This window comes from Carcharhinus amblyrhynchos, chromosome 3 (assembly GCF_965287045.1).
Source record: "Carcharhinus amblyrhynchos chromosome 3, sCarAmb.v2.hapA, whole genome shotgun sequence".
Classification (NCBI taxonomy): domain Eukaryota; kingdom Metazoa; phylum Chordata; class Chondrichthyes; order Carcharhiniformes; family Carcharhinidae; genus Carcharhinus; species Carcharhinus amblyrhynchos.
The window spans coordinates 95,399,213-95,413,157 of record NC_137326.1 but is presented as its reverse complement, the minus strand read 5'-3'; the positions used below and the strand labels follow the sequence as shown (position 1 = coordinate 95,413,157).

Here is a 13,945-nt window from a genome sequence, read left to right as displayed (position 1 = left end):
ATCTGAATTTCCTCTATGTTCCTGGCCCTGACTAATTTTCCCTTGGCTTTTTTCAAAGGTCAGAATGCCTTGTGTTAAAAATGTACAAGTGCCCCATTCTAAACAGGGGGGTGCAAATTGGATTTCCTCCCGCACACCAGTCTTGTCTGGTGGTGCGGGGCTTTGAAAGCTATTAGGTTTGATAGTTCGTGAATGAAATTAAATGCAATTACAATGCTTTTAATGCAGTGAGTCTTCATAGAGGTCTGTCCTACAGAGGTAAGTTGACCCTTATATTGAACACTATTACATGATCACAAACATTATAGTACTATTTGAAAGTACTATAATATATTAAAAACACAAAATAAAATTTCCTCTGCAAATATGTTTTAGTGTAGACAAACCTGGCTGCTCTTTTTTTCCAATAGGTAGAGCTCCTTTAAATATATGAAAATGAAAGAAAGAGGTCAAAGAGAACATAGGCTCTAATGAAGTTGGGGAAATAATTGCCGGTATGTTCCCAAAAAAATTCAGTGTGTCAAATTCACATGAAAACTGGAGTAATTCGTGCTGTTTTTTTTCCCAGTGGCAATTCAGAGAAGAATCTCACACACTGCACTCCAGAGGTCACCAGCATAAATATCATTAAATTGCAGGAGGCAGGGTCTATTCCCACCTGAGGGGCTGAAATCAGCGTGCTGAGTGGGCCACTGTGCATGTGCTGATCTGTTAGTGCTGAGATTGGCACATGTACAGTGGTCCCACACTGATGGCCACCCAATTGTTGGCCAGCTCAAGCACTGACCAGGCCAGTGACCCCCACACTGCTGGCTCTCTACTTCCCCACAGCCTGATCACTGGCTCCCCTGACCATTCCTTGGGCCCAGACATGACCCCTCCTCCTGGTCTGCTGCGATCTCCAGCCTCTGCCCCCACCCTCTGGGAGCCCCTGACAGCCCCTCTCTTCGCTTCAGCAGGGTCAGACCGCTAGCTCCCCAAAACTGCAGTGAAACGCTCTTTGTGGTGGGGGGGGGGGGGGGATGCTAGTGGGCCCATTTAAATCACATTTAAATAGCATTAAAATATCATGCATACCTAATGCAGCTCCATGCCTATTTCCAGCATGGAGCAGACAGTACCAGAAATCTGGCGCTATGAGAGGCACTTGGGCCAGATGCCCAGCATGGATCGTGCTAATCTGGCCCTGCTGAGATCTCCCAGCCCACTGCACTAATTTATTAGAGTGGCGGGATGGAAGAATTGCCTCCCCCCCATAATGGGGAACCAGGAAATGGCAAAGAAGTTAAATGAATACTTTGCATCAATCTTCATGATAGAAGACATTAATAACATTCCAAAAAATACTAAATAATCTTGGGCAAAAGGGGAGGAGGAAATAAATAACATAACCAGCACTAGCGAAAACAGCTAATAGCTGATAAGTCCTCTGGATCTAATAGGTTGCATCCTAGGATATTAAAGGGAGCAACTACTGGGATAGTGGATGCACTGGTAGTAATCTTGTAAGAATCCTTAACTTCTGGAAAATTCCCAGATGATTGAAAAACTGTCAATGTGACACCCTCATTCAAAAAGAGAGAAAACATGTAACTACAGACAAGTTAGCTTAACATCTGTCAATGGGAAAATGTTAATAGTCCATTATAAAGGATGTAGAAATAGATCATTTAGAAATACATAATATAATCCAACAGAGTCTGCATGGCTTCATGAAGGGGAAATTATGCCTGATAAATATACTGGAATTCTTTATGATGATAAAGAGCAGAAAAGATAAAGGGGAACCAGTAGATGTAATTTACTTGAATTTCCAAAAAACACTCAATAAGGCACCATACAAAAGGTTACTTCATAAGATAAAAGATCATGGTGTTGGGGGTTGTACATTAGCAAAGACAGAGGATTGGCTAAATAAGAGAGGACAGAGTTGGGATAAAAGGGACATTTTCAGGATGGCAACCTGTAACTACTGGAGTGCCACTGAGATCAGGGCTTGTATTACAATTATTTATAATATATGTTAATGACTTGGACAAGAGAAGTGAAGACATAATTGCTAAGTTAAGTTGACAGGTGACACAAAAATAAATGGGAAGGTAAGTGGTGAGGGTGACAATCTACACAGAAATATAGACAAGTCAAGTAAGTGTCAAAAAATTGGCAGATGGAATATAACATAGGAAAATATGCAGCTAAGCAGTTTGGGAGGAGGAGTAAAGGAGCTGGATGTTATTTAAATGGAGAAGGACTGCAGAAAGCTGCAACACAGAGGGATTTGGAAGTCTTTGTGCATATATAACAAACAGCTAACATACAAGTTCAACAGGTATAGGCAAGGTAAATAAAGTCTCTTTACTTCAAAGAGAATAGAGAATAAAAATAAGGGATTCTTGCTAAGACAATACAAGACACTATTTAGGTGACATGTGGAATACTTTGAACAATCTTGGTCCCCTTATCTAAGGAAAAATGTATGGGCATTAGAGGCAGTCCAGAGAACATCCAGTATGTTGTCCCTGGACAGAGAATGATTTTCTTGAGGAGACCTTAAGTAAGCTGAGCCTGTATTGATTGCAGTTTAGAAGATTGAGGGGCAACTTTATTGAAGCATATAGGATTCTTAGGGGAGTTGACAGGATAGATGCTGAGAGGTTGTTTTCCCTTGTAGAAGATTCTAGGACCAGAGGGCATGATCACAGAGAAAGGGTCACCTATTTAAGACAGAGGTGAGGAGGAATTTCTTCTCTTAGAGCATGGAAATCTGTGGAATTCCTGACCACAGAGAACTGAGGAGGTTGGGTTGTTAAATATGTTCAAGACTGAAGCAGACTGATTTTTAATCAGTAAGGAAATCATAGATTATGGGATAAGGCAGGAAAGCGGAGATGAGAATTATCATGTATGTCAGTCATGATCTCACTGAATAGCAGAGCAGACTTGATAGGCCGAATAGCCTACCTCTGTTTCTATATCTTTTGGTCCAAATAATTCCATGTTAATTGGTAAACTAAAAGGATGACATCTACATTGAGCTTGTTGGAGTCTACTTCAGTGTAACCCTGCCACCACAAACAAAAAAATTTCCCTTTTAGTTTCTGTAAATTTTCTTGTTCTAACATCTTCCACAGGTCAAACAGCAGAAGATGCATCAATGTGAACCAAATTCAAGTAATATTACCATTAGATGGGAGCAGAAGTCACCTGCTGAATTGCTCCTAACTTATTATTCACTGAGGTTTTATAGCAGACTGTTTAGAACACTAGTTATTCTCTAAAAATACCAATAAGTAGTGAATTGTTAAATAGAAGCTGGCACCCTCAAGAGACAACAGAGTTAGCCGAGGATAAATTGTAATTGTAGGGATCAGAAATTGTTCACATCAATGTTTACAAAAGAGGATCCTGGGAAGCAGGCAAATCTGAATGAATTAAAAACAGAACTAGCTTTGAAAGTAATGAATTAAAAAAATCTTGGAAAACACAGTTAAGCTAAATGAAGACAAAGTGCCACAATCGAGAATGAAAGAATTTCAGGGTCGTGTTGAGTATGGATGCATGCTGGAGAACTGGAGTGTGCCCAATGTTTGAAAAGGGAGGCTGCATTAAACTGTTTAGTTAGTTTGACATCTGTAGTGGGGAGTGGCTTAGCGGGGAGGGGGGAGGGAACAGAGGAATCATCATGCTTAAGAATCTCACAAATGCAATAAAAACTAAGATTTTTTTTAACCCTAATGAAATGGTGCATTTTTATGTAAGCATGGACATACATGCTTTTTTTTTGTTTGAGTGGTGGATCAAAGTCACAAAATCTTTTCAGCCTCCACTTGCAAACCAATCAGCTCTCTTTTCTCACATAAAGTTGCTGTTTCCCCTAATATTGATATTCTATGGAATTATATATGTCCACTTGAGTAGTAGACAGGGTCCCAGTTTGAATCCTCAATTGAAATACGGTCACTTTGATACTGCAGCACCCCCTCAGTACTGTTACGGGTGAGGAAAGGCTTAGGTCCAGATGTCATCATAGGACCTACTGTTCAGAAGGAGGCCATTTAGCCCACTGAGTCTGCACTGACAGCAATCTCACCTAAGTCCTGTCCTTTTCCCGTAATCCCACATATCTACCCTCCTAAACCCCCTGATAATAAGGGGCAATTTATCACGGCCAATCAACTTAACCCACACATATTTGGAGTGTGGGAGGAAACCAGAGCATCTGGAGGAAATCCACGCACTCACGGGGAGAATGTGCAAACTCCACATAGACAGTCACCCAAGGCTGGAATTGTACCTGGATTGCTGACGCTGAGAGGGAGCAGTGCTAACCACTGTGCCACCCCAAAGATTGTGCATGAATAATGTTTACTTAAGCATGGAATTGGAGAACCTGGCATCAATGTGGAGCAAACAATTTCATGAAAGGAGGGAAGAACAAAATAAGGGAAAAAATATTGTAAGTTATCACACTTTTCCAAAGCATGTACAATCATTTTATCTTCTTGTAGAACAGTTTAGTAGTACTATCCAGACTTTTAGGAAGAAGGAACAACACTGCAGCTGAGGACCTTAGCAACTGACATCATCACCTCCAAAAGAATGATTAGTCGGAACAAAATGTAATAGAGATGTTGATTATATTTCAGTCCCGCACGACTTACTACTCAATTTTAAATATGTCAGTTGCAGCATGGCTGGCATTAGAGATAAAGTCAGTCACAATCAGACTTGCATTAATCACTCCATTATGAGCAATTTGCTGGCCTCAAGGCACTTATATAAAGTAACTGCAGCAACTCATTAGCCTCCAAATCATCAGGAACAGTCCCCCCGTGGAACAAATGCTATGATTGAACTTCTGTCCTGCTGGTCTATTCCATGGTCAAAAATACACATCACCACACATTAGACTAAAGCTTGGTGGAAATAAATGGCAACAGTTTTTTCGCAGGTGTGAATTAGACACAGGATTTTAATCATTGGATTCAAAATAACCACAGGTCTGTATGTCCCAATTTGAGCTTACATATTCTTCAGCAAAAGGAGCTTTAAAGAAAAACTTTTGTTTTCCAAAGGAATAAACGATTCAAGCAGAAGTGCGAGATTTGTAAGCAAGTGTGTGAATAGCTTAAAGGAACAGAGTGATCCAGGTTTGCCGAACCTATCACATTATGACTAGGCTAATTATGCTAGCATCTCAGCTTTGTTTTAAACTGCGCTGGCATGCTTTCTACAAAAAAAAAATAGACTCACAAACAATGCATTTCAGATTGGTCGCCATCATATTGAGCACATTTGACTATGATTGAAGAGGCCAATCATGGACAGGTAGATTCTGCCACAAATTCTGCACAAGAAGCTACCAGGTATCGTGACTTAATTGTTTTCTCAATGGCCTTTGGTTGCCAAGCCACTGTAGCCATTGTTTCAAATTAAATACATCCAAATGCTGCAATGCATTTAGTGTTCACCACAACCACCTTCGTGCAATTTAACTGGGCCTCCCTCAGCAGTCGTTAATAAGAGTCATTATCCCTTAAGAGATTGTGGTAGCTGCTTCCTGACAACTAGGGCCATTCTAGCTTTGATCTCTGGTCTGTGTGGAATTAACCGATACTTTCCAGAGTGGTAGAAGTGGTGTTGGTATTAACCTAGGTGCCACTGGGTTAAGAAAAAAGCTTTAGTTTTCAGTCCAGGTTGCTATTCAATAACCCCTCTTAAAAGTGTCTGTGGGTTTCAGGTGAAGATGCTCCTGATTCAAGGTCATAGACCTGAAGCTTTAACTCTTCCTCCCTCCACAAATGCTAACTGAGTTGCTGAGCATCCAGCTTCTTCTAGTTTTGTTTTTCATTTTCATCATCCGCAGTATTTTGTTGTTGGATTGGATTTAGTGTTGATGATGCATTGTCAAGATCCACATCTTCACTTTATCCTTGATACAAACCCCAAGTTCATTTTACCACTCCCATTTTGCACCTTTTCTTTCTAGTTGCATTTTGCTGTTTTGTGTAATTCTCCCTGTTTCAGTCACTTTCACAAAACAGACTCTTTCTTATTACTACTCCTAACCACGTTCTAGAAAGAAGCCAGGGCCAATTTTGTGCCTGTGTTCACCCTCTGTGCAAATGACGGCACAGCCTCAAGATCTGGAAGTCAAATTCTCACAGGTGAGAATGCAATTTCAGATCTTGTTCTCCCCTTGCTGGTGATGTCATCAGGTTCACATCCATTTGCTTTACAGTCATTTGAATATAATTAAATGTTATTAACCCACCCCCTCACCAAATATTGACCTCCCAATGTATTTTGACACGGCACCGATGTGACGTTACACCGGAGCAGTTTACAACAGGTCCACACAGATGTGAACCTGTCATGGGCACCTCCCCCAAGGTGTAAAACTAAGTGTAGGCCCTGGGAGAGATGGACATGGCCAGACAGTGTCCTGGCAATGTCCCCTGGTATTGCTTTGTGACGCAGGTTAACACTGCCAAGGTGGCACCATGCCAACCTGGCAGTGCCAGCCTGTGTGAATGGGTGAGCCCCAGTGGGACCCTTATTGGAGGGGATTCATTTAGATGTAATGGTGACTGAGAGCAGATGGAGGCACTGGGCACGCCAATGATGGCTGTTAAGGGAGGGGAGAGGAGAGGGAAGCTGGGTGCCACATCAGTCTGAGGAAGAGTCGGGGGGATTAGGGACCAACTCCAATTGGAGGTAGGAAGGGGAGCCTGTAAGACCTCCATGATGGGCTGAGTGGGAAGTTTTTGTTTACAGGCTATGACTAGTGCTCCCTTTACATGCTCTGATCTCCACACAGCTGGGCTTTGCTGGTGTGTTGAGGCCCCACCCCTTGTATAACAGATGAAAGACATACCGTTGATTTTTTTTGGCAGGTTCATAAGCTCTGCAGAGAAAACTGACCGGTATCACGGGAGAGAAACATGTTGGTTTTCTTGCCAGAAACAACAAAAAGATTGAACCCTTTTTTATCTTTTATTGCATTTTATCCATGAGTGTCTTCTTGAATAGATACCACTGCGAATTGATTGATTCATCAACGAAATCATAGAATTATGGAAACCCTATAGTGCAGAAGGTGGTCATTCAGCCCATCAAGTGTGCACCAACAATCCACCTGGGCCCCATCCCCATAACCCCCACATATTTACCCTGCTAATCCCTCTAACCTACGCATCCAAGGACACTAAGGGGCAGTTCAGCACAGCCAATGCACCTAAACCTACACATCTTTGGACTGTGGAGGAAATTCATGCAGACACGGGGAGAACAGGCAAACTCCACACAGTCACCCAAGCCGGCTGACTAATAATAGTTTTCACATTATTCTGCCAATTTCTTGCTCAATTTCACAGTTAGCTTTCTCAATATCCAAAAAAACTCATTGTGATCCACTTATCTTCCTTTTAAACAATTTTTAAGTAACCCAAAATACGTAGTTTAGATATTTTGCACTGTAAACACATTAATCAGTCACCCTGCAGTAATGGTTCTTCCACAGCAGCTCACAGCATCATGAAGTAATGTCCTTGAATTCTTTGGCTCTTTTTCAGTACTGAATGAGACACAGCTCAGACAAGCCAGCATTTTGTTAACAGTCTAAAATTTTGTTCTAAGCATCTTTCAGACTACTCCAAGAAGAATTTCTCTTGGGTTTACACAGACTTACACGACTGAACAGTAACTTCAGATGGCAGCCAATTTATGAGGCTGCTGACTGTGTGTAGTCTGCACGTAGCATAAACTTTCCATTTATAGGGCATCAAGATCAATGAGTAAAACCTCCTTTTGTATACATCCCATTCAGACAGAGTGTACATTTTTGCATCAGTAATCAAGGACAAATGTGCATTGGACGAGTAAATGGATTAAGACCAATTTTTTTTGCAGTTGAGTTAAATGAAGCAGAAACACTTTTGGACCCAGGGGCAAGAGTTTAATATTCAAGTTTTAAAAGATCTCACAAAGTGCTCTTATTCTATATTAAGCACTTATTTTAAGAAAGGAGCACAAATTAGCGACTTGTATTTTAACTTCTAGTTTTCAAATTCACCTTTAACAAATTAGATCACACATCTACTTGCTTTAGCAGCTAATTTTTTAATATGATGCAATTAGATTTCCACCCATTTTATGGGTAAAGAATAATCAACATAGTTGCATTAAAAATTAGTTTAAATAAACCAATACTGTACAATGCAGATTAATTGCTTTGTATTTAAGTACATCACAGAACCGTATCATAGTCAGTAGGTGTCATCTATGGCATTAAGGAAATAAGTCAGGCTGGGTGTGAGTGGCAGATTTCAGCCTGTGTCCAGAAATATGAATGATCGAAAGCCACCCTTTAGGTCTAATGCTAGTTCAATATGCATGATTTGGCATGCTTATCACAGCAACAAAATCATAGAATTTACTGTAGATCTATGATTCTATTGGTAAGAAAATGGAAGACGGAAAGAAAATGGAACTTGTAGCTATGCCTCAGCAATCTCAGAAATCTAAAAATCAGGCACTGGCATTAAATAAAACTTAAAAACTGCAAGCTGGTTGACAGAATAGTAGTGCTCTTTCACAATGTCTGTGGAAAAATGCTGTAAGTATCTTGATTCCAAGATACCAAGGTCTTCATTTCTGAAAACACTACTACCACAAATTATATGTTTTAAATCTAGGATCCCGATCGTAATCAGAATTCTGAAATTTGTAATATTAGTTTACTCCCATCACGTTATGGACTTGTGTAATATTTTAATAACGAACACACTTTTTATGATCATAACGCTATTTATTTTCGGTAGCAAGTGATGTCTTTCAGAATTCATGGTTCCAGGGAGAGCATCAATGGCTAGCAACACTGGGTCCCACATAGAAAAGTAAATAGCTTCAATAAATATGGCACTTTTTAATGAGTTTAACCCTAAAAATATCCTCTTTGCGACAATCCAGCTGAATTCTAATTTAAAGGAGTTAAGATTTATCACTGCTTCACAATATTACTCCAAGAGCAAAGTATCTTGAAAAAGCAAGCATCTGGTTTAAATTAATAGCCAAAAAGGTGCACAACCAGGCTTGTTATAATTAAATGGAAGGCCATGATCTTGTTGAAAAAAATAAAGCAAAGTGTACAATTATTATCTGTTAATAATTCTTGTTACACTAAAACTGTGAAGATAGAAGAACTTTCACACCAGGAAGATTTTCATTTATACAGCATCTCTCATGACCTCAGGATGTTGCAAAGCCAATGGAAGCACATTTTAGTGCATTTATTGCTATATTGTGGGGAGTGGGCTGGGGTGGGGGGGCAGTCAATTTACACACAGCAAAGTTTCACAAACAGTAATGTGGTAATAGATAATCTGTTTTTGTGATATCTGCAAGAACACCAGACAGAACTGCCCTGCTCTTCTGCAGATTGATTCCGTGGCTTTTTGAGGAGACAGGCAAACTCATTTGAAAGGAGGACACTTTACCTATTTGTTTTAAAAAAGCAGCATGGGTTGGACAATTTACTTGAACAAAATGGACTCTGGTGAAATCAGATGAAACCCGTTCTTATTTCTATACAGACAAGGATTAACTCATGTCTGAACAAGACTGCGTGAAGTCATTAAAACATAAATGTCCCATTGAAGGACCATTGAAGAGAACTAGGAGGCAACAAAATCATTTGGGGAAATTATAGGTACTATTGTCTGGATATTTACAGAAACTCAAATATAATGGCAGCATGGTGGTCCAGTGGATAGCAGGGCAGCATGCTGGTACAGTGATAAGCACTGCTGCCTCACATTAGCAGGGACCAGAGTTCAATTCCAGCCTTGGGTGACTGTGTGAGGAATTTTCACATTCTCCTCATGTCGGCAAGGATTTCCTCTGGGTGCTCCCACACTCCAAAGCTGTACAGGTCATGTGGATTGGCCAAGGTAAATGTGGGGCATCATGGGGATGGGGATGGTGATTGGGGGGGGGGGGGGAAGAGAGCTGGGTAAAGTACCCTAAAACAGTTGGTGCAGATTTGATAGGGTAAATGGCCTCTTCCTGCAAGGTAGGGAATCTAACGATTCTATGAATGGTTACTCCAGAATCAGTGTTGGCAAACTTGAAATCTGACAAAATGGGGTGTGAAGGAACCATTTTATCACAAGCAAGTATGAACAACCACCCACTGTGTGATAATGGCTTATTGCAACAAATCAATTATGTGGATAATGGAGTACATCAATACCACTGTCACATGACAGACTGGCTATGGATAATTAATATCTTATTATTCACAAGTGCAACTCAGCCAGTCCATCTGGAATAAAAAGTCACCGTAGACAAATAATTGGGGCTTTTTTTTTTAAAACCTTCACTACAGGAACTTGATCAACTTCAATGGGAAAGTCAGATGTTTGGTGTTGTATGGGGTGAACCAGCATGAATTCATTACCAGAAACTTCTGACCCTTCATTTACTTCAATGCACTGAGAGAGAATCCTTCAGGCTTGCAATGTATCAAATACCATTTTGTGGACTGAGAAGTGACCCTTTTTAACTCTAAGATAACAAAGTGCATGCTACTTCTTTGCAGATTATCTATTCTTGTATGTGTGAACGAGGACTGGTTGTTTGTTGCATTAACATCTTTGATGTTGTGACAAATAAATGTTTGTCCTTTCATTGGTTGAAACTTACAAGAAAGCCTGTTTGTGTTCTTTAAAGTCACAGGATTCAAGTGGTTAAGAAAAAATTCTCATCAAAAATTCATCTTGTTGCAGTCAGTTGAGAGATGAAAATAGGTGGAAATTATCCTTAGTGCCCCCCTGTCCATAACGCTTGTCATCTGAAGGATGGCACCCTCCATAACACGCTGCAGTGTTAGCCTAGACTTTGGGCTCAAGTCTCCGCAGTGGGACTTGTACCAACAGAATTCTCATTCAAAGATTAGAAAAATAATGATTTGGTATTATCATGTTGCAATTTGTGCAAATTTATAGTGTGTAAATTCGCTTCCAAATTTCCTACATCACAAAAGCGACCGCACATCAAAAGTACTTAACTGGGTTGTGAAGTGCTTTAAGCCGTTGGATGGTTGTGGAAGGTACCATATAAATGAAAGTCTTTCTTTCCTGTACAGATGAAAGTGCTACCATCTGAATCACTGCCAATATCTCTGCGGAAAGGCTCTGGCTTTCTAAAAAATATATGAAATGTTTGATTTGTCTAAAGTTTGGGTATGGAGAGAAATATCAGCTTATGATAAAATGGTGCTGATCTTTGAGCTCTTGCGATATTTTTAGAAACATAGAAAATAGGAACAGGACCCTTTGGCCTGCTCCACCACTTATTATGACCATGACTAATTATCCAACTGATCCCGCCATCCTTCCATATCCTTTGATTCCCTTGACCCCAAGAGTTAGATCTAACTCCTTCTTGAATGCATACAATGTCTTAGCCTCAACTGTTTTCTGTGGTAGCAAATTCCACAGGCTTGCCACTCTCTGGGTGAAGAAATTTCTCCTCATTGTACTCCCAAAAGTTTTACCCTGTATTCTTAGACTATGACCCCTGGTCCTGGGAGATTTCTGGGAGATCCCCCCTCATTCTTCTGAGCTGCAGCAAATACAATCCTAACTGACTCAATCTCTCCTCATACATCAGTCCTGCCATCCCAGGAATCAGTGTGGTAAACCTTCTCTGCATTCCCTCTAAGGGAGAGCATCCTTTCTCAGATAAGCAAACCAAAATTGCACACAATATTCCAGATGAACTGTCCTTATAACCTAAGATGCTAATTTTTATCATTTAATGATATCTGTACACCTGACCTATAACATTTAATAACTCAGCAGCTGCTATGTGGAAAGTGTGCATCAGCAAATGCGTATCAGTTCATAGTTTTGTTCTCTGATTTCCTCTAATAGTTTTGGCAAGAAGAGGTTAACTTATTTTCAGTACTGGACCTCCAAATGGTGGTTGGTTGTGTAAAAAGGTCAAGGTAAATTTGACTGGTTAATACAAGATGGCTCAAGTATGCCAAATTTAGACATTTAGTAATCCCCTATAATCAGATTCATCCATTAACACTGGCACATTGTATTGCAAAGTAGAGCTAAACGGACATTAATAATGCTAGGCATATCAAGAATCTCATCTAAATATTATGAGTGGCATAATTCCTTCAAATTGACCAACAGGAATTAAGACTCCAAATAACCAGTTATTAAGAAGAATCAGACCATTACTCATCTGTACAAGGAGGAAGGTCCTGCAGCTTGCTTATGATGAGCAAAATCCAAGCTTACAGAAACACATCTCTGGCATCAGTTCTGCTTCACTAGGGTTAATTTTAACCCAATCTGCCTGGCAGAGAGCTGATGGGGTCAGGCTGTTTTTAACTCAGCATTCACTTGAATGGAGAATAAAATTGGGTGTGGTTTACAACAGGTAGTTGATCAGAACTGGCTTGATTCCTGTTTGGCGGATTAGACCAAAATTACCACCATTATGGTGCAGTGCTACCACCAAACTTAATATTGTGAAACACTGGATCTCACTTTCACTGTGAAGGTTGTGCTTTTATGACCCATACATAATGTAAGTTTCACAAGAGAATAGTTTGGAAGATGATCTGCAAACTGTCGGAGAAATAGGAATAGAGGTTTTGAAGAAATCAGCATCACAGAAGCATAAGATGAGCTTCTTCAGCATTTTGCCAAAGACATGGCTAAACTTCAGAGCACACTGTGCCAGCAACAAGTCCTCCAAATTCTAATTGGTTGGATTTATCGCCATCGCAATGTTTTATTCTAAAATGGAAGGTTACAGATTTGCTGGAACACAACAATGCACACAGCCTGCGGAATGCAATACTGATATTCAAGTAATTGCAAATACATCCATGAACATAATTAATAACATTAATCAACTTACTGACGATGTGATGCCAGACAAAAGTTTTCAATAACCTAATTCCAGATAAAGCTTCTGAAATATGATAGGAAATCAAGATACTATTACGAAATGAAACAATGGTCAGACCACTCACTGATCTGGAATAACACTGACATTTTGTTCTTAGCAACACAAAAGCTTAGCTCTGAAATACAACTGAAAGCTGAAGTACCTATTGGTATGCTGGATCACAAAAGATGAAGAAGAATCAGTTTACCCTACAATTGAGCTAAAGCAACACGTTATTAGGTAGTGAAAATACACTTGGTTCAAGTAATATCTCGTTAGAAACATCACAAAGAGTAGTCAATGGAAACGTTTGTTTGTGGGCTTTTTTAACAGCTAGTTAAGTACAAGTGTACAACTGAAGTTGTGCCAATGCACAATCCAATGAATCCATGAAAACTGCTTACTAATGGCTTATTGAGATTTTGACCTGACAGCACAGTGGCACATTGGTTAGCATTGCTGCCTCACAGCACCAGGGACCCGGGTTTGATTCCTGGCTTGGGGCACTGTCTGTGTGGAATCTGCACATTCTCCAGTGTCCACATGGGTTTCATCCGGGTGCTCTGGTTTCCATAGTACAGAATGTGGCCATTTGGCCTATCGAGTCTATGCTGACCACAATCCCACCCAGGCCCTATTCTTGTAAATCCACACATTTATCCTGCAAATCCCCCTAACACTATGGGCAATTTAGCATGGCCAATCAACCTAACCTGCACATCTTTGGACAGTGGGAGGAAACCTGAGTATCCGGAGGAAACCCATGCAGACATGGGGAGAATGTGCTTGTCCCACAGTCCAAAAGACGTGCTGGTTAGGCGCATTGACCATGTTACATTCTCTCTCAGTGCACCCTAACAGGCAATGAAGTGTGGTGACTGGGGGATTTTCATAGTAACTTCATTTTCATAGTGACTTCAGTATTAGTCATAAGCCTACTTGTGACTAATAAATAAACTTTAAGATTTAA

General features: G+C 40.3%; 1 protein-coding gene across 5 annotated transcripts in view; it reads right to left on the bottom strand.

Annotated features, from left to right (window-relative positions):
- Window positions 1–13,945, bottom strand: part of LOC145341457 (SPRY domain-containing SOCS box protein 4-like) — a 177,383-nt gene that overhangs the window by 31,648 nt on the left and 131,790 nt on the right. For 3 of the 5 annotated variants that reach the window (XM_080186421.1, XM_080186419.1, XM_080186420.1), the window contains exon 3: window positions 11,070–11,203. The exons of the other annotated variants lie outside the window; for them this stretch is intronic. In XM_080186421.1, coding sequence (XP_080042547.1) covers window positions 11,070–11,203 — 134 coding nt within the window. The remainder of the gene's footprint in view (window positions 1–11,069; window positions 11,204–13,945) is intronic. 5 annotated transcript variants of the gene reach the window in all.